Source organism: Notamacropus eugenii, chromosome 3 (genome assembly GCF_028372415.1).
Source record: "Notamacropus eugenii isolate mMacEug1 chromosome 3, mMacEug1.pri_v2, whole genome shotgun sequence".
In the NCBI taxonomy this organism is placed as follows: domain Eukaryota; kingdom Metazoa; phylum Chordata; class Mammalia; order Diprotodontia; family Macropodidae; genus Notamacropus; species Notamacropus eugenii.
Genome location: NC_092874.1, coordinates 12273579 through 12300165, shown reverse-complemented (window position 1 = coordinate 12300165; position 26587 = coordinate 12273579). Strand labels below are relative to the sequence as shown.

At 38.2% G+C, this 26587-nt stretch overlaps 1 protein-coding gene across 2 annotated transcripts in view; it reads left to right on the top strand.

Moving 5' to 3' along the window:
• Nucleotides 1-473: 473 nt before the first annotated feature.
• The window catches only part of TMEM196 (transmembrane protein 196), a 58638-nt gene continuing 32524 nt past the window's right edge, over nucleotides 474-26587 (top strand). The window contains exon 1 of one of the 2 annotated variants that reach the window (XM_072650233.1): nucleotides 474-634. In XM_072650233.1, coding sequence (XP_072506334.1) covers nucleotides 488-634 — 147 coding nt within the window. In that variant the 5' untranslated portion in view covers nucleotides 474-487. Of the gene's footprint in view, nucleotides 653-26587 lie in introns of both variants that reach the window. The other variant, XM_072650232.1, reaches the window with a different exon arrangement.

Genomic DNA, 26587 nt, shown 5'->3' with positions numbered 1-26587 from the left:
CAGGAAAAAGAATCAAGGGAGCCTGGAGTGCTGGAAGACACAGGACAGAGGAAAAGCCAGCTAACAAGAGAGGGGGCGTACAGGATTCCTGCAGGGACTTGGGACGCAGCAGCACCCTGGACAGCGCCTGGGTGAGCGCATCCCTGACAAAAAGACTAAGCTGCCATCCTCTTGAGAAGAGGCTACTTTTGCAGCATCTCCGCTCTATCTTTCCCTCCCTCCACTCCAGCCTGGAGCAGAAGAAAATCCTTTGTCCTTCGGTACTTTAAATGAGCCAGGAGGGACCCTGGGTGCTTTGGCCCCATCCAGAGTAGCTCGCCTCCATCTCTGGGACTCGCATGCTTGCTGGAAAATGCTAAACTGGTGAAGAAAAGGGGAAAAAGTTTTGGGGGTCTGCTAGGGGAACGAGGGGAGTGCACGGGGAAAGCGGAAGACAGAAGGTGGATGTTTCCCGGGCTGATCTGGAAGGAATGATGACCGAGGAAGGATGTGCACCAGCGGCCAGATCATTGGGAGCCTGCTGGTGCTCTCTGTGCTGGAGATAGGGCTGGGGGCGTCCAGCGTGGCCGTGGGGGCAGTGAGTTTCAGCTTGGCCCTCAGAGAGCACCAGCCGCAGCTTGGAGACTCCTCTCCGGTATGGAGCGGGCTGTGTGTACGTTAAGCCATTTCACTCTCTCTTTAACTCTTGTTACTGATGATCATTGCGTGTTTAATAGCTCCTCCCCGGGAGGGAAGGCCGTAATAAACCTCCCCCTTGCATGTCAATCTGGAAAAGCATCCCCTGTGCATTGTTTCTGTAGGTAGGCTAAGCCTGTCCTCTGTGGTCCTTTTTTATTCGTTTGAATGCCTGCTTGGGGTGAAGACCCAATGAAATAAGGATCTCTGGTTTACCTGGAGGGTGAAAGGGTCCTCTGGGAGATTGTGGAATGGTCTTGTTAGTGGGAATAATTAGGGGGTGGTTTGTTCCAAGAATGTCAAGGGCATGTCCTCTGACTCCTCTATTCCCATTAGAAGGAAAATCAGATGGAAATATGTCATGGGTTTCTTAGGATCATCAAGAGCAAGCAGGATCTCAATTATTCTTTTGTCTTAGGGAAAATGGTGACCAGGACACAGAAGTGGCAATCCAGATGTGACAAAGAGAGATATATGGTGTGTGTGTGTGTGTGTGTGTGTGTGTATGTAATCGCATGTACCTTAAGTAAGTAATGCTAATATTATTCTCCATTGTCCTTTTTTGCTAGTTTCCTCTACATGGTTATTTATCACCTATCAGCATACACCTGGAAACCACTTTGTAAGTTCTAGTCAATCACTTGTTTGTGGTAGAAGGTAGGAGGTGAGCAACAACACAGTACAATTTGTAAGGACATCTCTAGTCATAGAGCTCCTACTGAGAGGTTTCATGCATTTCATGAGGCAAGCTGTCAGAACAAACATACCTTTTGTTTCTTCCCCTAGGTAAGATTCAGGAAAACTTTAGGAACTCATCCCTGTATTTCTGTAGGAAATATAGTTTGAGCCTAAAAGTGATTTTTTTCTTTTTCTTGGGTTTCAGTGAATCTCATTACCTTTCTAGGTTCACACTGTACTTTGGAAGATTGCTATTAGAGGATATGGTCTTATTTGCCTAGTAATTCTATTAGTGAAATTATAAAACAATTTGTATTGTTGCATTTTAAGTGAAGAAGATGGTCATTGGGTACACCAGTATAATAATTCCAAAGAGAATCATCCTAATTAAGTTGATACCTAATAATGCATATTGATGAAGGTTCTCATGGGGTTCTTTAATAAGCATGTATTAAACTAAACTTTACCTTTCAGACTTCAGTAACTGAGTCACATCTTTTAAAATTAAATTTGAACAGATTATTTTTCTTGACAAGAAAAAAAGAAAAAATTTAACTCTAGCTCCAAGAAAGCTTTAACATGTTCAAATGAGTGTGTAATTCATCTTCAATAATATTTGCAATGATAGCTAAATTGTCCAGCATGCTTTATGGCTACAAAACTTTTTATGCACATCATCATTTGACATTGTTTTGATCTGATCATAAACGGTCAGTACAAATTGACAGTACAAACATACGGAATTTGAGTTTTCAATTGAGAGTACAATGGAAACCTTCAAAATACATATTCTTCATCTTCTATACAATAGGTAATATTTTTGAAGTTATGGTGCAGTCACAGAGTACAGCAATAAACTTCCAAACTCTTCCCATGAAAAACTACACTCACTATGAGTTCTGATGTAGCTCCAGGGTTCATAGCGTAGGGGAGGCTAACTTAGCTTATGACTTGATGATCTAGATCCCTGCATTGTTTTCCAAGTTTGCCCCTTGGCAAAGCAAAATAAATGAAGAAACTGAAGCCCGTGTCTTCTTGATGTCCAAAGAATCATCTTATTAAGTGCAGATAGAAAGAAGAGATGAATCGAACTGGATGTTTGGGTTCATATATAGAAAGGCATCTAGCAGTTTGGTTAACTCACCTTCCTTTTGCACCTGGTTGTTTGGCATCCCTGGAGATATAAACTAAAAGAGGTCATGGTTGTGTCTTCATGATACTAAAATATCTGGTCAATTCAGTGCAGGGAAAGAGCTATAACTTGTCAGGTCACCAAGGGCCTGGGAGAAAGTCATATAAATTACTTTAAATTGATGGGTTCAATGTTTGTGAAAATTGTTCCTAACTGCCAAAAGCATCAAATAATGAGTGGGCAAGGGGCCAGTGTTTGAAAGTGATGCTGTGTTTAAAATGAGAGATGACATTGAAGACCAAGGGAAAGTCATAGAAAAAGTTAGAAGAGGAAAAGGAATGAAGTGGGTGGAAAGCGACTTTTTCCAGCATATTGTCACATGGGTGATAACTTAGCATATTGATTTCCTGCAAATAAACTAGAAGCAGGTACTCAATCACTCACTTTTACCTGCATGGTCTAAACAAGTCATTAAATCAGTCTTGAGTTGGAAGTGAATTCAAAGGCCATCTCCTCCAACCTATAACTCAACATGAATCCCCTTGCCAACATGGGCAACAAGTAGTCATCACCCACTAACCCACAAAATAGCTTATTCCATTTTTGCTAAGCTACTTAACTCATCTAGATTTCCATTTTTCATCCATAAATAGGGTAATTGGACTAAATGATCTCAGTTGTCATTGTTGGCTCTAAAATTCTACGATTCTATGTGTCCTTATCATTTTGTAAGATTCATGTGTTTGGAACTAGCTCTTTTTTCTTCTACAAATACAACCTTAGGCAAGCTCTTGGAAACAGAATAAAATGCTGCAAATGTTGAGATTACCTGAACAACTCTGCTTGGCATAATTTGTATTTGATGGAGTGCTGGATGGGGAGCCAGGAAGACCTGGATTTTAATTCCATCCCACATATTTATTTACAAGTTAAGAAATGCTGGGCAAGTCATTTAACTTGTCTCAGCTGTAAAATGAGTACAATTATTCTTGTGGCTGTTGTCTAAAGAGGTTGTTGTGAAGAACAAATGAAACAGCTTCTGAAAAGTGCTATCAAAAGAAGTGACAGACATTTGAATTATTATGGTTATTTATTATCTATATTAATTTACTCTATATTGTGAGTTATGGGTAGAAATTTTATGAAGCTTCAGAGACCTAGTAGTTTAATGACCTCATTCTTCACCATGACAACAACTCAACCAATTACATGTTGTACTAAAGTCCACAGATATGCAAACCTTAATCCCGACCATGGCAACATAGAAATAAGAGTCTATATCTAAAGAGACACTACACGGAGGAGAAATAAAGCATTTCTTTTTGCTATAATTTGCTATAATTCTAAAGCTATTTATTTCCCTTTAAATCAAAGAATTAAAGGTAGAAGATGTCACAACACCAGGAGCGACATTGATATTTGAATCCAATTCATTGATGATTCAGAAGTTTCCAAACTTATTTAGCCTACTGCCTCCTTTTCAAAAACAAATAAACATACAAAAAACAACTCCATGCCTCCCCTCCTGGAAATCTTACAAACTAGTAAAAAAGTCTCAGATTAAGTGTAGTATTGTACCTGAGGCTACTACCCCACCCCCAATCATTGCAGGGCTCCCCAGGGGGTGTTATTGCCCACTTTAGGAACCACTGCAAGTGATTCTTTTCTCTCATGAATATGATTCAGCCCTTGCTTACTCTGAAGTTCTGATCTCCACTTGGGAAGCAATGCTGGGTACCTAGAGAAAATGAGCCATTTACCTTAGTGTAACTTGTAACAACTCTACGTTCATTTAATCAAAGAAAAACAGCAGATTGTACAGCAGATCTGGTAAGGATGATTACCATATTTGAAATAGTACAGACAATGATGAGTCTTTTACTCTCTAAACACTAGTGAAATCTCTGTCCTTCAGCAGTCAAGGATGCCCTTAGACTTGTAGTTAATCACTATGGGGACCTCTGGTACTTATTAACCTTCTCCTCTACCATGAAGGAATGTGTGGATTAAAGGCACTATAGTTCACCAATTTCAATATTGCAGATTCCAAATCTCTGTTGGATCATTTCAGACTAGATCATCAGGCTATCTTTAGCCAAAATTATACACATCCTTAATGGAAAATAGCCTGAATCTCTCTTCAAAATTGCAATGTATGTTAGATCTGGCATTTTTGTTTAGGTAGCTAACATCTACCTTTAATAATACGTAATATTATTACTAGATCAGAGGAAATCTAAATTCCAAGTTGACAACCTATGAATAATGAAAACAGTAAGCTCAGGTAATCACTTGAGGAAAAAAAAAAAACATTATATTCTATTTTACTTCCAGAGTCTTAAAATAAGAAGCGGCTTTTCCCCAGTGATTTAACATAAAGTTTAACTGAGCCACAGCTCACTCAATATGAAGCTTTTGGTTGTCTTAGCAACCAATACAATTGCTAGGTGACTCCTATGATTGTGAATGGAAGATTCCAAATATTCACTTGATATATCAGGGGATAGATCTGTCTTCCATATTTTAAGGGTTGGTATGTGAAAGAGGAATTAGTCCTGTTCTGTTTGGTCCCAGACAGAAGAACTAAGAGCAGTAGATGAATACCATCCAAAAGATTATCTTATTTGGATGGAGAGAAAACTTCCTCACCATCCAACCATACACAAACAGAATGGGATGTTTCAGGAGATACTAGACTCCCTCTCATCTGAAGTCTTCAAGCAAAGAGTGAATGACCACTTGGAAATATTTTGGAGGGGATTCTCAATTAAACATTAAGACTTCCAAGGTCCCCTCCCACTGTGATATTGTGAGACTATTTTCTATCTATGAAATCTGCTTAAGTGCCTACCTTGTAGTGTTTAGGTGTAAAATCAGGGAGAGGCTGGAAGTCAATTGCTAAAAGATGTTTGGGCATAAATAACCATGTTGATAAAAAACATTTAGCATACTGACTACAAAACAGAAAATCTGTTTCCATTGTTTATCCAACTAAGCAGAAATACTCCCCCAAAATAGTAAGATAAAAAAGGTTGTGAAGCTGTGAGAGAAGTCACAACAAATGTAAAGATTAAGTAAGGTTCATCCAAGTAAAGCCAATTATACTCTTAGCCCAGGGTGATTTTGCATATGCCAGCTCAGCATCCTAAAGAGCTCAGGTCTTTTTTCATGGCAGTCTCTGTTCATAAGGTAGCACTACTTGATTCTCCATACAGGAACAGCATGTCAAAATGTCTGCACAAGGCCACTGGGATTTGTTTCTCTAAAAATGTTCATATTTTTATAACCCTGGAAGGGGATTTCCAAGCTAGCTAATTGGAAAATGTAAAAGTTTGAAATGGATAGAAAGTGAGGAAATTAGACTCAAATTACTTTTGGAATTTCAGCCAGAAAATATGGCACGTGTTGATTAGTCCAATGTGAGAAGTGGCTAGCTTTCATATTCAGAAAGACTTTCAATTTTTGTTTTTAAAAGGCTCCATAATAATGGGTTATGTAGAATAGACAACTTTCAAATTTTCTCTTGAGGTAGTTAGATAGAATCTCTAATTTATGTTGGATCTTTTGAAGTTGTAATAAGGTTGAACAAAGAGAATAAGGGAATAGATAAGAGGTCCAGCATGAACCATTAGCCTCCTCATCCTAATTTACTCCATAATTAAGCCCAGTGCTATCCCCAAAATATGAAGTAGTAGGAATGGGATAGGAAGGGATAAGTAAATACATGACCCTGATGATTTGCTCTTCTCCCATATGTCTTAGGATAACAGCTGTCATTCTCATTGTTGTGTCATTTTCATTTGTGTCCAACTCTTTTTGACCACAATTGGGGTTTTCTTGGCAAAAATATGGAAGCAATTTGCTACTCACTCCTCCAGCTCATTTTGTAGGTGATGAAATTGAGGCAAACAGGGTTAAGTGGCTTGCCTAGGGTCACACAGCTACTAAATGTACTGACTGACTTTGAATTGGGGTCCTCCTGACCCCAGGGCTGGCACTCTATCCATCGTGCCTTACAGCTATCCTAAGATAACCATAGTGAGAGCTAGACAACACAGTGAATAGAGCACTGAACTGGAAACAAGGAAGAGTCATCTCCCTGAATTCAAATCTGGCTTCAGACACTTATTAGCTATCTGATCCTGGATAAGTAACAACCCCATTTACCTCAGTTCCTCCTCTGTCAAATGAGCTAGAAAAGGAAACAGCAAACCATTTCAGTGTCTTTGTCAGGATAACTATAGATGTCATGGAGAATCAGACACAAATGAATAAAAAAGCAGTTGATCTAGTCCAAGAAATCCATTTCACAGACTGAGGATCAGAGAAGTCAAATGACTTGCCTGAATTCACTCAACTCAAGAGTAGTAAATCTGGGGTTTAGATCCAGTGCCTCTGATTTGAAATCTAGTATTTGTTTCACTATTCCTGAAAGCAATTAGCCTAATCAATCTATGAACATTTTTAAGCATACTTCTATTATATACTAAAGACAATGACCATTCCTGGAAAAAACAGAAGCATCAAACCTAGTCCCTGAACTCAAGGTTTGTTTCACATTCACGGACTGGACAAGAATAAAATAAATTAAATAATGAGTAGTATAACGAAGTCTATGATTGTCTTGGATTGTCTGGTAGAAACTACAAGTGTAGCAGTTCAGAAAAGAGGAGGATTGAATCTCAGTGAGATTTTTGAGGATCACAGAAGCCAGAAAGAGATCTAATTTAGGTTTAAGGCTTTTTCAAATGATATATAAATGAGAATTGTTATTGTTATGATTGAGAGGCTGTGTAATGCGGTGGAAAAACTGTTGGATTCAGAGTCCAATGACCTAGTTTCAGATCCTAGCTCTGCCACTCCATGTGTGTGAGATCAGCTTGCTATATAATCTATACTTCAAGATCCTTGTCCATAAAATGAAGTTGTACTAGATACCCTACAAGGAACATTTTGACTCTAAATTTATGATCTTTAATCTTAGAAGGACAGTTAGACATTGAATTGGTAAAGCTAATAAGGGAGAGTATTCTAAAAGAAGGGAATAAGCAGTCACAGAGCACAAAGCATATTTGCGTGTCAGTTTATGGGACTAACCTGGATAGAATGAGTTTAATCAAATATAAGGACACCTAGATGGATACGTAAGGTAAGACTGCATCATAGAGGACCTTGAAATCCAGACCAGTGGCAGATTTGTTGCTTCTTTACCACCACAGCCAAAGGACCTAATTAGAGAACTCTGCTGATAAAACCAAAGTCACAGGTTCAATCCCTCATATTTCAACTCTAAAGTCAGGAAGCAGGCATCTCATTACCACTAGTATACAGTCATATGACATGTTAACTGGACGGACAGGAAGAGATATTTGCAAATCTCTCACTCACTTAGGATTATTCATTGTTGAGAATTGGTCAAACCAAGGGGATTCTATTACTACTATTGCTACAACTTCTACTATTACTAAGCTCAGAAAAATGAATTTTCAATATGTAGTCACTATTATTTTGCCTAATACTAATAACAGCAAGAGTTAATATGGATAGTACCATTTATTTCTTCTGAGGCCCAAGTGCTGCTGTTACCTCATTTGTGTTGACATCCTGCCAGTTTTACTGAGGAAGTTTCTTCATTTATTGGGCATAGAACCTGAAGTACAGGGAAATTAATTAATTTGCTCAAGATTAAATGCATTGTGACCCAAACCAATAGATGTTGTCTTCTCATCCAAGGATATAACCAACAGACTAAAATACCAGAAAAAAATGACCCTGCAGCCAATGAAGGGTGGGATACAGTTTCTCTGCAATGCAAGCTATTCCTGGATTTTGGCTAAGGGGTGTGACAGCAGGAGAAAATCTTTGACTTCTCTACCATGTCAGCAGCTTCAGATGACTGAGTCATCATGATTTGAGGAGGGGGATGTGCCAGGGAAGTTGTATGAATCCTAGTTGTGTTGACTTCCCTTGGGAAGACAAGTTCCCTTACTTTGACAATAGAGGAACTGAAAATACAAAACTCAAAGAGGATAAATCCCATGTCAGAGAATCACAGGGTCAATCAAGATTGACCTTGAAAACCTAATCTGTGCAACTTTCTCCTCATAGCTCCAGATATAGAAGAGACCTCAGAAGACAATGAGTTCAGTTACCTCATTTTTTCAAATCTTTATTATACTTCAGGCATATGAAGTTATAAATAATTTTATTGGATCTTAATTACAACAGGAGCCACTAAATAATTCCATTTCACCTTACTTGAAGTCAGAATATATTAAATTCATCATATTAATTCATGGGGCATATGAAAATTAGGATATACTTGAGTAAATTAGAAAAATGTCAAGCTACTATTGTGAAAAAAATCTCAAATGCTTTATCAAGCAATTAAAAAAGCTCTTTAGATAACATTATTATCAGCAAGAAATAGAAAACAGTGAGTGTTCAAAAAAGATGTAGAATATGTCATTAAGCACGCAAAAACATATATGAAATGTAGATATACATCACTAGGGCTGTCATTTTCATTGTTGTTAACTTGCTTTTACAGATTCCTTTTGGTTTTATATCAGCTATTTGTGAAATATCTCCACCCACTCACCACTTAGTAACCCTTCACTTTTCACAAGTAATAACACTTAAGCAAAAGCAATTGGCATAGTTAATATCTCATGGTACATTGACATTCTACAACTATATTCCCCAACTTTTGCATGAAATGTAGGAAGGGACATTCCCTCAAATCTTCTCCAGAGTTGGCTGGTAATTAAAATTACCCACCTTCCATTTTTTCAGGTTTTTTTTCATTTATACAATTGTAGCCAGGGAGCACAGAATTTTTCTGGTTGTATTAAATTCACCCTGCAATAGTTGACACATGTTTTCCCATGTTTCTATGAATTCCTCTTTTTTTTATTTCTTACTCCATGATAATACTACATTCAAATGTGATAATTTATTCAGTCATTTTCTGTTAATAGATGTCAGTGTTGTTTCCTTTTTTTTTACTACAAAAAAAGCTACTCTGAACATTTTGTTATATATTGGACTTTTTCTCTATTCTCCTTGCAGCATTTCCCTAAAAGTGTGATTTCAAGTAAAAATAACATCATTCCATTGGAATGCAGAGCATTCTGTGCAAATTTCTCCTCCCAGATAGCTGAACCAGTTCTCAGATCTAACAACCTTATAGTATTGTCCTTGTCTTTCTGCAGATAATTCAATATTTTTTTTTCATTTTTGTCACCTTTATTTTCTAGATTTCTAAGTGTAAAGTGAATTCAATGGTGCTTTAATTTTTATTTATCTTATCATTAGTGATGCAGAACAAGTGTTTATGTGCTTGTTAATAGTTCGCCATTCCAAATTTGGGTAAATGAACCGTATATTTTCACCATTTCTCTACTTGGGAATGGTTCTTGGCTTGATTGAAATAGTTTTCAAACTGGACTTAGGAAGACCTGAATTCAAATCCAGCCTCCAATACTTACTGGCCATGTAAATAACATTCCTCTGTCTGCCTGAGTAACCTCTTTTATAAAATTGGGAAAATAATAACACCTACCTACAGAGTTGCTGTGAGGATAAAATTAGATAATATTTTCAATATGTTTTTCTAACCTTAAGGCAGTACACACACACACACACACACACACACACACATACCATCTCTCCATCTCTCACTATGTGTGTGTGTTTGACAGAATTACAAAGCAAGACAAAAAGGTCACAGCATAAGGACACAACACATCACATTTTAGTGATGGGGAAAACATAATAAATGAGGCACACCTAAGATATATACAGAGTATATTGCAGGTAATCTCAGAAGAGAGGTCATTGTGCTGATGTGGAAAGGCCTCTTGCAGAAGGGAAGGTTTGATCTGATTTGTGAAGGAAGTCAGGAAAGCTTAATAGGTGGAGGTGAAGAGACCAAACAATCCAGGCTTGAAGGGAAGCCAATGCAATGGCACAGAGTCAAGAGACAGATTATTGTTTGCAAAGAAGCCCAAGTACCTCAGACAGGACTAAAGAGTGCACAGAGAGGAATGAAGTGTAGGAACACAGGAAAGATAAGAAGGGACCAATCTGCAGAGAACTTTAAAAGCCAAAAATAAAACTTCACTTTTTTTTTCTTAAAGGAAATAGGGAGCCTCTGGATTTTATTAATTAGGGGAGTCACATGGTCTGACTTACTTCTTAGAAAAAAGTATTTTAGTAGCTGACTGAAGGATGGATTTGAAGGAGGTAAAGAATTGAGCTAGGACAACAGTTAATGAGGGACTGAACTTGAGTGTGACTGAAGAGAGAAAAGAAAATGTATATGAGAGATGGTATGAAGGTTTAAAAAATGGCTGAAATTATCATTAGATTTGAAAAGTGAATGAATGAATGAAGAGTTCATGATGACACTGAAGTTGACAGTCTGTGTGACTGGGAGGGTATTCTTTAAATATTTTGGATATTAATTATTACTCATATATACATATAAGTATATTTAAACATATATATGTATATATAACAGTACATAATATATTACATATTAATGTTTATATTCATATAACATTGATATGTTACATATGCTTTTATATTGTAAAATATAAGTGCAATAATTTTTTTCCCCACTCATTCCCCTTCATATCACTGCTGCATTGATTTTGTTTGTGTACGAGAGTTTTGATTTTTTGTAATCAAGTCGCCTATTTTCTCTTCAGGGGGTGTCTTTTGTCTCTTGTTTTTTCACTTGCTTTTGTAAGAAATATATTTTAAAATACTAAATATGAATATTTTCCATGAGTAAGGTCCATTTGATTAGCCAAGGGGAAAAAAATTGCCAGTCAAATTCCTTAGTAAACTCCATTATCTAAGTTTCCTTCTTCCTTGATATTTTTTTTTCAGAGGATATGCAATATAATAGCAAAAGGCTTCCTTTACTTGTCAAGCTGAGAATCATCACTGGATTATTTTAAAAGAAGAAAAAATATCACATAGCAGAAATGGAACAGAACACAATGCATAATGCATTAAAAATGACATTAAGTTAACAGTGTGGGGGAGATGTGAAGACGGATTGAAATTCTGAAGAATAATTGCAATTTTCCCTATATCTTGAAGAGTTTTGGGCTTCAGGCCAGTGATTTTTTTTTCTATATAAGATGTTGGAAACTAGAATTTCACTTACATGATGGTGCCATGCCCATGATTTATGGGTTCCATGGAAATTTTCACTTTTTGATTCTTTTTCTTACATGATTAACCTCTTTCTTTCTCCATTCTTTTTACTTGCTCTCCGTGCCAACTAGAATTTCTGTGTTGCTGCTGGTGGGGGCTCATGCTGCATCTGTTCCTATGCTATTCATTTCAGTTCAACTGCTTGTTCATTGAATCATCTTCATCCAATGCTGTGAATGTTTTACTTTGTTGCTGACTAACAGAATGGCTCCACTCAATTAAAGAACACTTTATTTGAACACATTCTCTTCAAGCAAAAGTAGAATTACATCTTCGACTGAAAGCTAGATAACTCACAGCTGGCAATGTAGAACAGATTTCTGTTAAGATACAAGTTTGACTAAATAACCTTCCAACTCTGAGTTCTAAGATTCAGCCATATAATTTAATTTAATAATTCTACTCTTGCTTGAATTGTGACAATGGTCATTTTCATGCTCTTTTCTCTGGTTGACAACCCTTCTATTTCTTCTCTTACATTTCATACTTACTAAGACGCTGCCTTTAGCACTAGAGAGTCCATCCTCCACCCTTGTCCCTATCTCTGATTGCTCCCCTGATTGCCTTGGGCACCAAGTTAAACCAATTTATGTCCTATTCAAGTGTTATTCATCATAATTATCACAACACAATTGACATTTATTATAGATATTACCTGACCTCTTTCTCAAAATACCCATGTGAAATAGGTACTGGAGATGTTTGTTGTCTTTCATTCTCAAAGAGGACCAAAATGACATCAGTATGCCAGGTCAGGTTTCAGTGTATCCTACTATACCTGACTGATCAGACCAATATGAGCTAGAAATGCTCTACCACAGGTCAACACAAATAGTCTGTGTGAACATTTGGGGTGGATTCTCTAAAATTTGTACATCTTGTGCTTCTCCTGAGCTATTTCAATTCTGCTTTGCTCATAGAGCACAGCACTTTCTCTGAGGTGGGCATGCCATGCAGAGCAGTTTTGTGGGGGTATCTCTCATGTTACACAATCAATTCCAAAGTTCTCAAAAGAGACTTCGAGATTGTTCTTGTGTCACTTCTTCTGACCACCATGTGATTGTTTGCCATGTGTAAGATCTCCACAAAAGCATCTTTTTGGCAAGCATAAATTTTGCATCCAAACAACATGGCCAGCACATGGGAATTGCACTCTCTGAAGCAGAGTGCGAATGCTTTGCAGTTTAGTTCAAGAAAGGACTTCAGTGTGAGGTGTCTACATCCTTCCAGGTGATCTCCAGAATCTTCCTAAGACAATTCACATGGAAGCAATTCAGTTTCCTGACATGGCACTGGCAGACTGTCCAGATTTCAGAGGTATACAATAATGAGGTCAGCACAAAGGCTCTGTAGACCTTCAATTAAGTAGGCAGTTTAATGCTTCTCTTCTATACTTTCCTTCAGTCTCCCAAACATTAAACTAGCTCTGGCAATGTGTGCATGTTGTACTACTGTCCCTATATTGGAGAAAATGAAAAAAAAAACTGTTTTTACTTGATCAAGGACACAGTCAGTAAATTTCATGGAGAAAATTTCAGAAAAATTTGTAGATCATAGATTTGCTGCAATCAAACATGTGAAAATCCAGATCCCAATGGTACACCAAGATGCATGATGATGGTGATAGTTCACATATCTAGAGCATTTAATGGTTTGCAAATTCCTTTTGATACAGAATATTTAGGGTTAGGGGTATGAAGATCACCTTGTATTTTCCTTTGTTTCATGGGTTGCCATGGCCAGACTTTATCACTGGCCTATGTTGATTGAGCATCTGTATGCAATTAACTATCCTCAAAAACTCATCCACAAAAAAAACATAATTTAATTGATGGGACAGTATGTGAAGCTTTTCCAATATACTAGAAGGGGCCAGTGTTTTTGTTCTACTAGCAAGGCCTTCAATAATTTAGGGTTACCTAGCCTGCATAATGACACATGAGGACATTACAGAACAACAGTAATTATCAACAGTTCTAATAATAGAATGAACTACTCACATAGGTATGTATATGTGTTTATATATGTATGTGTGTCTGATATACATATACACATATGTATATTTATATACAGGCACACAGACATGTGTTTGCGCGTATGTGTATCACATAATAGTCACAAACTTTTATCTCCCTCAAACCATGAGTGTTTCAGGATCAGGTACATAGATTTTTCAGCTAGAGATGTTCAAATCCAATCTCCTTCTTTTATAGATGAAGTAAGTGGAGGTAAGAATAGTAAAAGAGCAGTAAATGACTTACAGAGTGGCACATAATGAGTAAGTGTCTGAGGCAGAATTTGTACTGAGGTTCTCTTATCTTCAAGTCCTGCACTTTATTGACTACACCATCCAGCAGACTTAAAACAATCTCAACAGCAACCAGCAGTTATGTAGTCACAAAGTTTGCAGTGCACTTTGCATAGGTTGTCATTTGAATCTCACAGCAACCTTGTGCAGTAGGTGCTACTATTACTCCCATTTTATCAATAAGGAAACTGAGGTAGAAAGGTGACTTGCCCTGGGGTTGTGTAACTATATGTTTAATATCTAAGGTGAGACTCAGGTCTTCCTGACTCTAAATCAAGTACTGTATTCACAAAGTTAAAATAATTCACAAAGGTGAGAACTTTCACTTTAAAGTTCAGCAATTCTTCGTTCTTTTTCCAGAGTGAGATATTATTCTGGAGTTAGTGGGACAGTAGAACTAATATTGTCAAAGGTACCTGGATATTTTCAAGCCCCTGGAAAGCCACTGATCAGCATAGGCCAGGAGAAGAAATGCCTTAACAAAGTCCTTAAAAAACAACCAACTCATTTGTCAATGACCAACTCCCAATGTTTAGAAGAAACTTCAAAGTCTTGCAGTTCTGAATGTTGACAACCAGGGAGCTGTGTTGTGGTTTCTTTAGAAAAAAGAAATCCAAAGATTTGTGGAACAAAATTGCAATCAGCTATGCCTCTCAGGAGAGAAAAATACCATTTTGGGCATGGCTTTCTCATAAAGGGTTGTGAATAAACATGTTCCCATATTCTGCCTTAGGTTGCATTATTTCAATAAACAAGTCAGAGATGATTCCATTAAAAGAAATGCCTTCAAATCCACACTCTTCAAACAGAGCCATGTCACATGAGATTCATGCATGTCCATATCCATGTCCCAGAGGCCCTCACTAAATCAAAATAAGGACTGAATTTGGGGGCATATTATAAAATTTAAACATTCTTGTTTAATGTAAACCCATTTTCCCCCCACTCAGCTATAATCAAGGCAAATGGAATTCCTTAAACAAACAGTTATGTTGGCAAAGAGTAGGATAATCCTAGCAGTAATTTGTAATGTTTCTAACCTTTCCATTGCTCCGAGTTAAGAGGATTGTGTGTCTGTGTGTGTGTGTCTGTGTGTGTCTGTGGCTAGAGATTAAGCATGATTTCATTGGTACAGTGAACTCCTAAATGTTGAAATCGTCTCTAATACAGACTGGCATCTTTTCTGCAACTTTGTCTTAGAGCATTACCTATAGAAGAGGGGAGGAGGGAGAGAGAGATGACATAGAGAGAGAGAGATGCAGAGGGAAAGAGAGAGGGAGAAAGAGAAGGAGGAAGGATGAGAAGAAGGGAGGAGAGAGAGAGAGAGAGAGAGAGAGAGAGAGAGAGAGAGAGAGAGAGAGAGAGAGAGAGAGAGAGAGATTAAATGGCTTTCCCAGGGACACAAGGCCAGTATTTATCAGAGGCAAGCCTTGAACTCAAGTATTCCTAGCTCCTAGCTTTCTATCCTCTGTGTCATGTGGTTCTTTACATGAGGAAAAGTGATGTGCAACAGTATTAGAAGAAGCCTGGCCTGGAAGTCAGGAAGACCCACATGCAAGCACTGCTTTTGTACCTCTAAGCCTCAAGTTCCAGGTAACTCTGAAAGACTACATATACATTGCATAACAGATGCTAATGGATCTTGGTAAAGGGAAGAAATTTCCTATGCCATTGAGGTTAGAGGCAGAGTCTCTATCTCTATTGTTAATTGTTAAAAATAATAGCATAGGGTAATAGAGAGCTTGTCTCAGAGTCCAGAAGACCTAGGTTTAAGTCCTGCCTCTGATACATGTTGACCTTGTGACCTTGGGCATGTCACCTGACTTCTTATTGTCTTCCCTGGAAGGGCTCTAAGACTATAATTTGAGAAAGAGTTGGTGATCTGCATTGGTAGACAGAGTTTCCACACAGGAAGTACACTATGCTGATGAAATCAGAGGTCTGGAACAAGAACAGAAAGGCCCGTAATGCTGGGGCCACAGGGTCACTCTGAGAATCAAGTGAGATAATGCCCATAAAAGGCCATAGAAACATCAGCTAGGATCAGAATCGTTCCTCGGACCTCTGCTTTGGTCTTTAAGATCAGTCCATGTCAGAAACTTTCCAAAGAACAAAACAGAATGGAGCTGGGGAGAATCTTGCACTGTCTTTCTTCAAAGCTGACATCTGGAGCTCATTATTGGCCGTGGGCTGTCCAGGAACTATGGCACTCACATATCAGATTGCAGCACCGAGAGTTCTCAGGAAGCTGGGAAGTAAATGCTCTGTGCATTAAAGACACACTCAGAACAAGGCCCTCAGTGCCAGATTGCCTTGGAGCCCATACTATAAATGGACTGATTACTCCAAAGTATCTCCCTCTTCTACAGCTGACCAGGTCCATGTTAGGAACCACTAGGTAGGTAGCGGGATCCCTTCAGACGTTTCCTAAGAAGAATCATGGCCAAGAATGTGTGATTCAGTTGGATCAACTCTTCCTATGGGATGTGGGACCAGAGTGAATAGACTGCTTGGTAAGGGGGAGAGCTATTACAGGTTCTGTGTGTGTGTTATTTCTCTGGATCTCCTAGCTCCCACGTGAAAGCATATATACACTTTGCCTTCACATGAGACCTGTTCTTTTCCTCTCTCCTTCCTGGAGATGAATAAATTTAACCCTGTCAATAGAAAGTTATTTTAAGGTAGAGTTTCTTAAGTTGCACAGACTCTCAAGGAATCTATGGTTAGATCTGAGGGAGTTTGGAGTCAGATTTCAGGGATTCCATGAATTAAGATGGGATAAAAATGACATCTTCATTTATACTAATCTTTGAAATTTGGCAATTCTTTCCATTATGCATTCAACAATAATATGTCATAGGCTTTGCCAGAACGGTAAAGTGACCTATGTCAGCACAATATAGACATGTTCCCATATTCTCTTACAGGGCACATTATTTCAATAAACAAAAATAAACATTGCTTCAATAAAAATTAAAAGTTCAAGAATTCCTATCTTAAGGTCCACAAGTTTGTGATGAAAAGAACATTCAATTAAGAGTTCAGTGACACAGCTTCTAGACTCAGCTTTGACACTCGTCCTCTGTCACTTTAAGGTTGTCATTCAATTTTCTGGGTCTCAGGTTCCTTATCTGTAAACTAAAGAGTTTGAGCTAGATGCCCTTTTTGGTCCCTTTCAACTCTACAATCCTGTGATCTCAAGGCTAACTTTGGTGTGTCTTTCTATGCTGTATTATTCTTCATACAGGTCCTATTCATCTTTATAGAAGTTGCCTGGGGTAGTCTCTTCTCCCTCTCCCTGTGCCCTTGGGTTCCCTGCCGCTTCCTTCCTTCTCTACTCCCCGCTCTCCTGTCACTAGTCCTGTGCTTTTCTCATGATTGCCGCCCCTTACAAAACTTTTATAATTACACCTTGTTGGGTGAAGCAGTCAGAAGGAATCTTAAAGACCATTTAGTCCAACTCCTTGATTTTATAGAGGAAGAAACCTAAGGCTAGAGAGGTAAAGGCCACATAGGCAGAAGTGACAGAGACAGTCTGTGAAGCCACCTCCTCAGCTTCTGAAAGGTTCACCCTGAATCTGGGTTCAAACTGTTAATTACTTGCTATATGACTGGGTGGGAACATTTTAAGTTGTCTGAGTCTCCATTTCCTTCTCTGTAAAATGAAAGGATTTGATTAGGAGGTCTCTGACTGCCATCCAGCTTCCATCTATGATGTTATTTTGGGGCATACCCACTCCTGCCTAGGAGCAGAAGGGTGCCTAGGACAGCTAGGTGGCTCAGTGGATAGAGCACTGGACTGGTAATCAGAAATACTCATTTTTCCAGAGTTCAAATCTGGCCTCAGACACTCACTAGCTGTGTGACCCTAAGCAAGTGATTTAAGCCTATTTGCCTCAGTTTCTTCATCTATAAAATGAACTGGAGAAGGAAATTCCAAATCACTCAAGCATCTAAAGTACCTAAGCCTAAGCTAGGGGCTAGGAGATGAGCTTCTCCATTGGGTCTCGTCTAGTCCGACTTTCATTCTTTTGACAAGTCAGGGTCATTCTTCATCTAACAAGCAGTTGATATTAAATGACCACAGATAAATTACATCCTCTGATATGGTAATTATTTCTGGGCTACATCCCAGGCCTTCCACCTTAGGAAACCTGGACAGTGTTAGAGAACATTGTGCACACAAACTGTCTGCCTGGAAGGGTTCAGAGCCATTTCCTCCAAGAGAAAATGAGATAGTCTCAGAGTATTTTTCTTTAAGCAATTGTGAAAATGGTTTAATAAAGTGTTTTTATGCTTTATGAGGTGTGGAATTCTAGAAGAGCATATCAAAGGTTTGGCTAGATGCCTCTTTTTTTATTATTGCCCAACTGTAGGAGACACAATTTATTCCATGGTGTAGATAACCTTCTTTAGTTTAAAAAATAAATAAAGTCAGGGTAGAGACAGTGTTCAGGGAAATCAGAATAATTGAAATTGATATAGCACTTTCAGCTTTACAGACAGCTTCATATGCACTAATTCCTTTGATCCCAACAGCAACCCTGTAATGTAGGGTATGGTTACCCCCATTTTACAGATGAGGAAACTGAGACTTTGAGATGTTAAATGACTTTGCCAGGGTCATAAAATAAGTGCCCCAGCAGGATTTGAATCTCAATCCTTCTTGACTCTAAGGTCATCTCTCTGGCCACTATACCATCCTTATTCAATGGGGACGATGTTAATCCCCAGATCCTAATAGGAGTAGAGGACAAGAGTAATTAATATAGGAGATGATGCCTGCTTTGATACTTGTAATTCTATCACCAGAACTGGGTTTTTAGGGTAAGTCGAGTCCTTATTTTTGCTAAGGGACAGATCAAGAATTTCCCAACACTCGTACTAACTACCTTATCAGATCTCTATTATTTCAAAAGAGAAGAAAAAAAAACCATAGGATAATAATGATTCCTCTAGGGAAATGGGCCCAGGCTTTAAATTTGAATTTGTTTACATCTGGATATTGTTAAGTCTAGCTCTCCAGCTACCGGTACTCTAGAAGGAATCTTGGGAATTAATCTTAGCCAATCCCCAGCCCTTCTCTCGGGCAGGAAACTTGGCCCCAGAGAAGGTAAGGAATTAACCTCACAAAGCTAAACTGTGCTAGATGTGAGTCTAGAATGAGATCTAAGTAGAGTAAGAGAAGATAAGAATTTGGGGGAAAATGAGAAATGCATCGATTGCTAAATTTTAAAAATAGGAATGCACAAAGGGGGAAACTTTTAATACGACAATGATGAGATGGTAGAATACGTGTTTATGAAGCACCCACTGTATGACAGGTACAGTCATAAGTACTGGAGATACAAAGCTAGGCAAACGACAGCTGTGTCTAGACATCTAGACCATCTTGCTCAAATCCTCCTGAAAATGCAGATCAATAAGGCAGGGTGGTGTAGGGGTAAGAGCTCTCAATCAATTTAACCTGCTTTAAAAATCAGCTTGGGGGGGTATCTTTTGTTTTAATATTATCTTTCTTTCTGACTCCATTTTTGCCACCTTCCAAACCAAGACCAAACCAAACCACCTTTCTTGCTAAGAAAAAATACAGAAGAACCAAAAAGTATTTCAGCAAAATGAATCAACACAATAACTGAATCTGATAGTGTATTTACTGCTCTACACACATAGGGCCCCATCTCTCCAAAGACAAAAGCGAGGGGCATTGGAAGTGTGTTGCTCATTAACATAGTGATAACCATTACTTAAGTTGTTTCCTAGTTTGGGTTACTTCCCTTTCCACTAGTTCCTATAATTTTTTCCATGATTCTTCAAATTCTTCATTTTTATAATGCAATGATACTTGATTACTTTCATGTATCATAGATTATAAAGCTATTCCCTAGTCATTGGGCATCTTCTTTATTCTCAGTACTTTGCCAACACACACAAAAATGCTATAATATGTTGGTGCATATGGGACCTTTCTTTCTTTCCTTGGAGCATATGCTTAGCAATGAAACTTCTTGCACACAGGGTAGGAACATTTTAGTTACTTGATGAATCACAAATTACATTTTGAATAAAATACCAGCTTCAATAATAGTTTATTATTGAACCTGCTTGTCCTCCTCTAGAATTGTTCATTCTGTCTATTGTAATCTTTGCCAGACCACCAGATGGCAGATAAATCTTCAGAATTGCTTTGCTTTTATTAATATTTTGGAACAAGCTTCTATCTGGTTGTTAAGAGTATGTAATTTCTCTTTGTAATTTTTCTCAAATCTCTTAACTAGTCCTTTTGTCTTTAAATATTTTTTGAAAGGATCTATATAAATGTTGAGCATGTCTTGGTGTATTTATTGCCAGATGTCTCATTCTATTTGTCATTATTTTATTGAGAAGTTATTTTTGTTCAGCTCTTCAGTCACGTTGACTCTTTGTGGCCAAGGATTTCTTGGCAAAAATTGAAGTTGTTTGCCATTTCTTTCTCCAGTGTATTAGGGCAAAGAGATGTTAAGTGACTTGTTCTGAGTCACATAGGTGGTGTCTGAGGCCAGATTTGAACTCAAGAAGACGAGTCTTTCTGATTCCAAGGCCAGTGCTCTATCCACCGTGCCACCTAGTTGCCCTGCAAAAATATGTGTATATATGTAAATATGAAGTAAAGAGAGAGAGACAGAGACAAAGAGAGACACAGAGAGAGATGGAGAGACAGAGACAGAGACAGAGAGAGAGAGAGAGGCAGAGAGAGACAGACAGACAGAGACACAGACAGAGAGACAAAGAGAGAGAGACACAGAGAGAGAACAGAGACAGAGACAGAGAGAGACAGAGAGACAGAGACAGAGAGACAGAGATAGAGAGGAGAAACAGTTAATTCCTTGTAGAAGAGAAATTTTGCTGAGTATTGAAGGAAACCAGAGAAACTAAGAGACATACTCATGGATCTCATAACTAGATTATATGCCTCCTTGTTGATGCCTTAATTCTGTCCTGCTCTACTCTTCCTGCTATTCCCTAGCCATTGCTCCATCCCTAAATTTTCAGCTCAAGTTATTTGAGGAAATGCCTGTGTATTTGAACATGTATTTGAAGAATGATCAGAGATAGATAGACCTCACTATGCCTCTGCCATAGATGAGAATAGCGGGCAGGAACTGGAACATGCAGCCAAAAGTATCATCTCTTAGCCGGTCACTAGGCTACAGAAATATGTGGCTGACATACAGAAATATGTAGTCTTTTGACTACAGTTTTCAAAGTCTGCTCATGATTCATGGTTCAAGGTCAGCCGAACTTTAACAAGCTTTCTTTCCTTTCCTCCTCCAAGTTAAAGTCAATATTTTGCTTTACCTGATAATTTTCTCTTTCTTTATCTCTCCAAAGGCTCATTTTTCCCTCTTTTCAATTTCCTAAGAGATTTCTCTCATGCCATTCTGCTTTCCAGTTTGGTTCATCGGTTTTCTGGTCTGTATTACCAATGTGATCATTGGTACGTCACAAACTCCCTGATCCTCAGGTTCCTATCTGTGAAATGGAAATAATAGCATCTATAACACCTACCTCTGACAAAGCTGTTTCCAGGATCCAGTGAGAGAATATGTGGATAGGATCTTACACACCTTAAAGCACCATACAAATATTAGCTATTGTTGCTGCTTCTGTTGAGTGCTGACAGTCATTGCTGCTGTGGCTTTTATTCTTATCAAGAAGAAAAAATTCAGCTTTGCCCAAGATAGTACAATGGAAGGAGAATAGGAAGGAGATGGGTTTAAATTCTGACTTCACTACTTTAGATATGTATTTGAACCATCTCATTTAATTGATAAGAAAACTCCCAAGAGAGGAAAAATGACTTGCCTGAGGTCATACAGCTAGTAAGTGGCAAAACCAAGATATAACACTGAGTTTCAGTTTCTTAAACTGTAAGTTAACTGAGACTTAATTTCCTTATCTGTAAAAATGAGCTGGAGAAGGAAATACAAACCACTCAAGTATCTGCCAAGAAAACCCCACATGGGGTCATGAAAAGTCAAACACTGAAATGACTGAAACATTGAAATGATTGAAAGATAACAAATTAAGAATAACACCCAGAATATCTCCCTTAGCAAACCAATGTAAGGCTCAAATAAGATAATCTGTGAAAAGCACTTGGCCTTAAAATGCTCCACATGCTAACCAAAAAATGAATGATGCATTATAGGAGCAGGATAAACAAAGTGTTGATGTTGGAGTTTGTGCAAGGGAGGTAGCGCTTTCCTGGCTGGGAATGTGGGAAGACCTCATAGAGAAGGCATCATTTAAATGGGCAAAAATGGAGAAAAGCAAAATCACATGCTGGATAGAGTATTGGACTTGACCTCAGGAAGACTTGGCTTCCAACCAACCTCTGGTATTTACTAGCTGTGTGACCCTGGATCTTACCTCCCTTCTATGTGCCCCAGGCATTTTCAAAGAATTAATCTACTTAGCCATAGATCTGTATTGGCTGAAGGGTGAAAGAGCTTCCAAATTTCACCCTGGGGGGTAGAAAAAGGGAAACTCTTTCTAATTAGATCTCCACTTTTTCCATTAAAATTTGATTCACATTAAGAAGTTGTCCATCCTGATAAAGTCATAGTTCTTTGCCTTGAAGGACACAGTCAGCTGGTGCCACGACAGAATGGCCCATCTTGCAGAACTACTTCCATGAAAAACAATTCATGCTGTGTCAGTTTTATAGACCTCACTGTGGAGAAGTAACTGTTGGGTTTGACTGGGATTTCTGGACTTTTTGCTTTTTCCATTTGCTTCCATCTGTGACTGCATAGAGAACCCCCTTTGGGGAGACTCCCTCTAACAATGAAGTTGCCAAGTTTTTGAACTTGGATCTGAGTAAAGGAGAATTAGTCAGAAAACCTTTCATTTACTCATTAATTCATCTTGTAAACATTTATGTTGTACCTACTGCATACAGTGTGTTACAATGCATGTTAGAGAAATATAAGAAGGTGTCTGCTCCTAAGGAATTCATAACAAAGGGAAAATGATTAGACATGTTTATAGTCAAATAAAAAGGTAGAAAATGTGAGTGAGTGATAAGAATGCTGAAAACAGAGGGTAGAGGAGCCTGAGTTTGCATCTTCCTCCTGACAATTAGTATGCAAAGACTATGTTACTCTCTTTCTGAACTGATTTTCTTTCATAAAATAGGACCAGAATATCTTACCACCTTACCTCACAAAGTTGCTTCAAAAATCAAATGAGTTAATGAATATAAAATGCTATGTAAATTTTATAACAATATATAAATCATACCATTTTATTTTAACAATTTAAATACACATAAATAAGAATGAAATGGAGTGAAGGAAGGTCAAATGAGGAACTGAGGAGGGGGATGGACACCTACATGACACCTACATACTTGGCACATAGTAGGAGCCTGATAAATGCTTGCTGACTGACTTTGGCTGGGAAATCAGAAGATTTAAGAATTGTCAAGACCATGAAGTCTGCCTCTTTAGTTTTATGGGTAAGGAAATGCAAGTCCAGAGAAATGGAGACATTTGCCTAAGTAACATAAGATATAATTGACGGAACCAGGATTTGTGCCCCAGGTTCTGTGACTCCAAATCTCACTTTTTCCATTGATCCCCATTCAGGGCAGATAACATTTGACTTGGGCCTTGAAAGATGGGTGGGATGTCCACAGAAAGAGACTGGGAAGGGGAAGTTAGAGAAAATATTCTGGTAGTATACAACAGCCTAAAGAGAGAGGGAATGGAGTACAAAGTATGTTGGAGAAGCTATCTGGTACTTTCAATTGGCTGGCTCACAGAGTATGTCCATCATTCAGTCAATACACATTTATTAAGTCCCCAAACATTGTGTTAAGTTCTGGTGACATAAAGAAAGGCAAAAAAAAATGCTCCCTGATCTCAAGAAACTCCCAGTCTAATGGGGCAAATAAACTGAAAATAGTTGTACAAACAAGCTACAGACAGGATAAATTGGAAATAATAATGGAGGAAAGGCACTAGAATTAAGACTTAGCAGGAAGGGATCCCTGTAAAAGGCATGTGAGAGGAATAATTCAATCACTATGGTGAAAGAACACTGTAATTTAGTACACGTTCACATAGTCATAAGAAAAGTAGAAGTAATATAATTCATTTTTCTTTCACAACTAACATTCTTGTAATGATACCTATTCACCATTCTAAACATCAGTTATGACTATGGCCAACTATAGAGTAGAACATGGACAAATAGTGTCAATGTAGATTTTTTTATTGGGGAGGTAGATTCTTCATCTTATTTTATTTTATTTTTGTAATTATGTAAAACATTTCCATATTATTTATTTTTATACAAAATGACTTGAATAAGAGAAAAAAGAAAGGAAGAAAGTAAAAAAGATCCTGCTTCACTCTGCATTGAGTCAATATCAGTTCTTTCTCTGGAGGCAGATAGTTTACTTCATCATGAGGCCTTTGAATTCATTCATGTTTCTTCATCGAAAAATATTGCTCTTATTGTGTCCAACATTCTCTTGGTTTTGTTCATTTAATATGCATCAGTTCATGTAAGTCTTTCCAGATTTTTTTCTGAAATCACCCTGCTTGTCATTTCTTACAGCACAACAATATTTCAGCACAATCATATATCACAGCTTGTTGCATTCCCCAGTTGATGGACATTCTTTTGATTTCCAATTTTTAGCCGCCACAAAAAAGCTGTTATAAATATTTTTGTACAAATAGATCCTTTTTCCTTTTTTTGAGGTTTTTGGGATATAGAAGTAGCAGTGGTAGTGCTGGATCAAAGGGTATGTACAGTTTTATAGCCCTTTGGGCAGAGTCCAAATTGCTCTCCAGAATGGTTGGATAAGTTCACAATTCTACCAACAGTGCATTAGTGCCCCAGTTTTCCCACATTCCCTCAACAGTAGATTTTTAAAAAATAAATACCTCATTCATTCAGCATGCAAGTGATAACTGAACCCTTGAGAACTGTTGAAATAATCTCTCCAAGATCACCATTGATTTTCTAACTGCTAAATCCACAGAACTTTTGTCCATCTTCATTCCACATGAATTCTCTTCAGCCATCCAACAATCCACTACTAGACACTAAATACTCTTCTTGGTCTTTGACCTCCATGACACAGCTCTCTCCTGCCTGACTGCCTATTTTCTCTCCTTTGCTGATTCATCATCTTTAACCCAGTCACTAAGAATAGGCAATTCCCTAGAGCTCTGCACTAGGTCCTCTTATGTCATCTCTCTCTCTCTCTCTCTCTCTCTCTCTCTCTCTCTCTCTCTCTCTCTCTCTCTCTCTCTCTCTTTCTTTCTTTCAACAGATACGATGGGTTCAACTTAGATGCCTACCAAATCTATGTGTTCAGCCCCAAACTTTCTGAAAGTCAATATTGTTACCTCCTAGTAGACATCTCTAACTGATATCCCATAGATGTCTCACACTCAACATATAGAAAACAGAGTGCTATATTTCCCCATAAACCTCCTTAAAACATCCTTAATTCTGTTGAAGGCACCACTCTCAGATGCCATGTGACCATCTCAGATCTGAACCTCGGGGGCATCTGGATTCTGCCCCTTCTATCAGCTCCCATAGGCATACAATTGTTTTGTTCTGTGCATTTTCCTTTCATTGCATATCTCTCATATTCCATATTATCCCAATTCATGTGGCCTCTACCCTACTTGTGGCCCTAATCATCTCTCCCCTACAATAGCCCCTGATTATTGTCTCTACTTCTAGCCTACTCCCTCTCCAGTTTATTCTCCCCCACTGCCAGAAAGTGACATTCCTAAAACATACAATTAATCATTTCAATACCTACTCAAAAATTTTCAGTGTCTCCTTGCTACTTGTAGGACAAAAATATAAAATGTTAAGTTGTCATTTTAAGCCTTTCTCAATAGATCCTCCACCTGCCCATCCAGTCATATTTCCAATTATTCCCCCTAATAGATCACATTCCAATCAAACTTGTCTCCTCTTTCCCTAAATGTGCACACATGTGGGAGATAAAGGATGATATGAGGAGGGGTGAGGAAGGAAGGAGAAGCCAGAGCAGGCTTTATACATAATTAAAAGGGCAGGCATACCATCATAAACCTAGAGCTAGGAATAACCTTAGAGGTATAGAGTTTAAAAACCTCACTTTTCCTTTCTATGGCATTTTGTCTGCCACCTCTGGGCCTTTTGTAAGGCTGTCCCCCATGTTTGAAATGAAGCTTTCCATCATGCCTTACTCTTAGAATCCTTAGCTTCCTTTAAGATTCAACTCAGATGCCATCTCGTACATCATGTTTTTTTTTTCCCTGATTCTCCCCAGTGGATAGTATTCTCCCCTCCCCTTGGAATTATCGAGCTGGAGTAATAAGGCAGGTATAAAGAAAAGCAGGAGAAGGCAATGCCATGAAAGTCAAGGAATCTGGATTTGTCTGGGAGGAAGGTATAGTCAACCTAAGAGGTAAAAGATGAGGATTGAGAAAAGGACATTTGGTTTTCCAAGCCAAAGACCACTTGTTAACCTTGGAATTGTAGTTGATTATAGAGGTAAG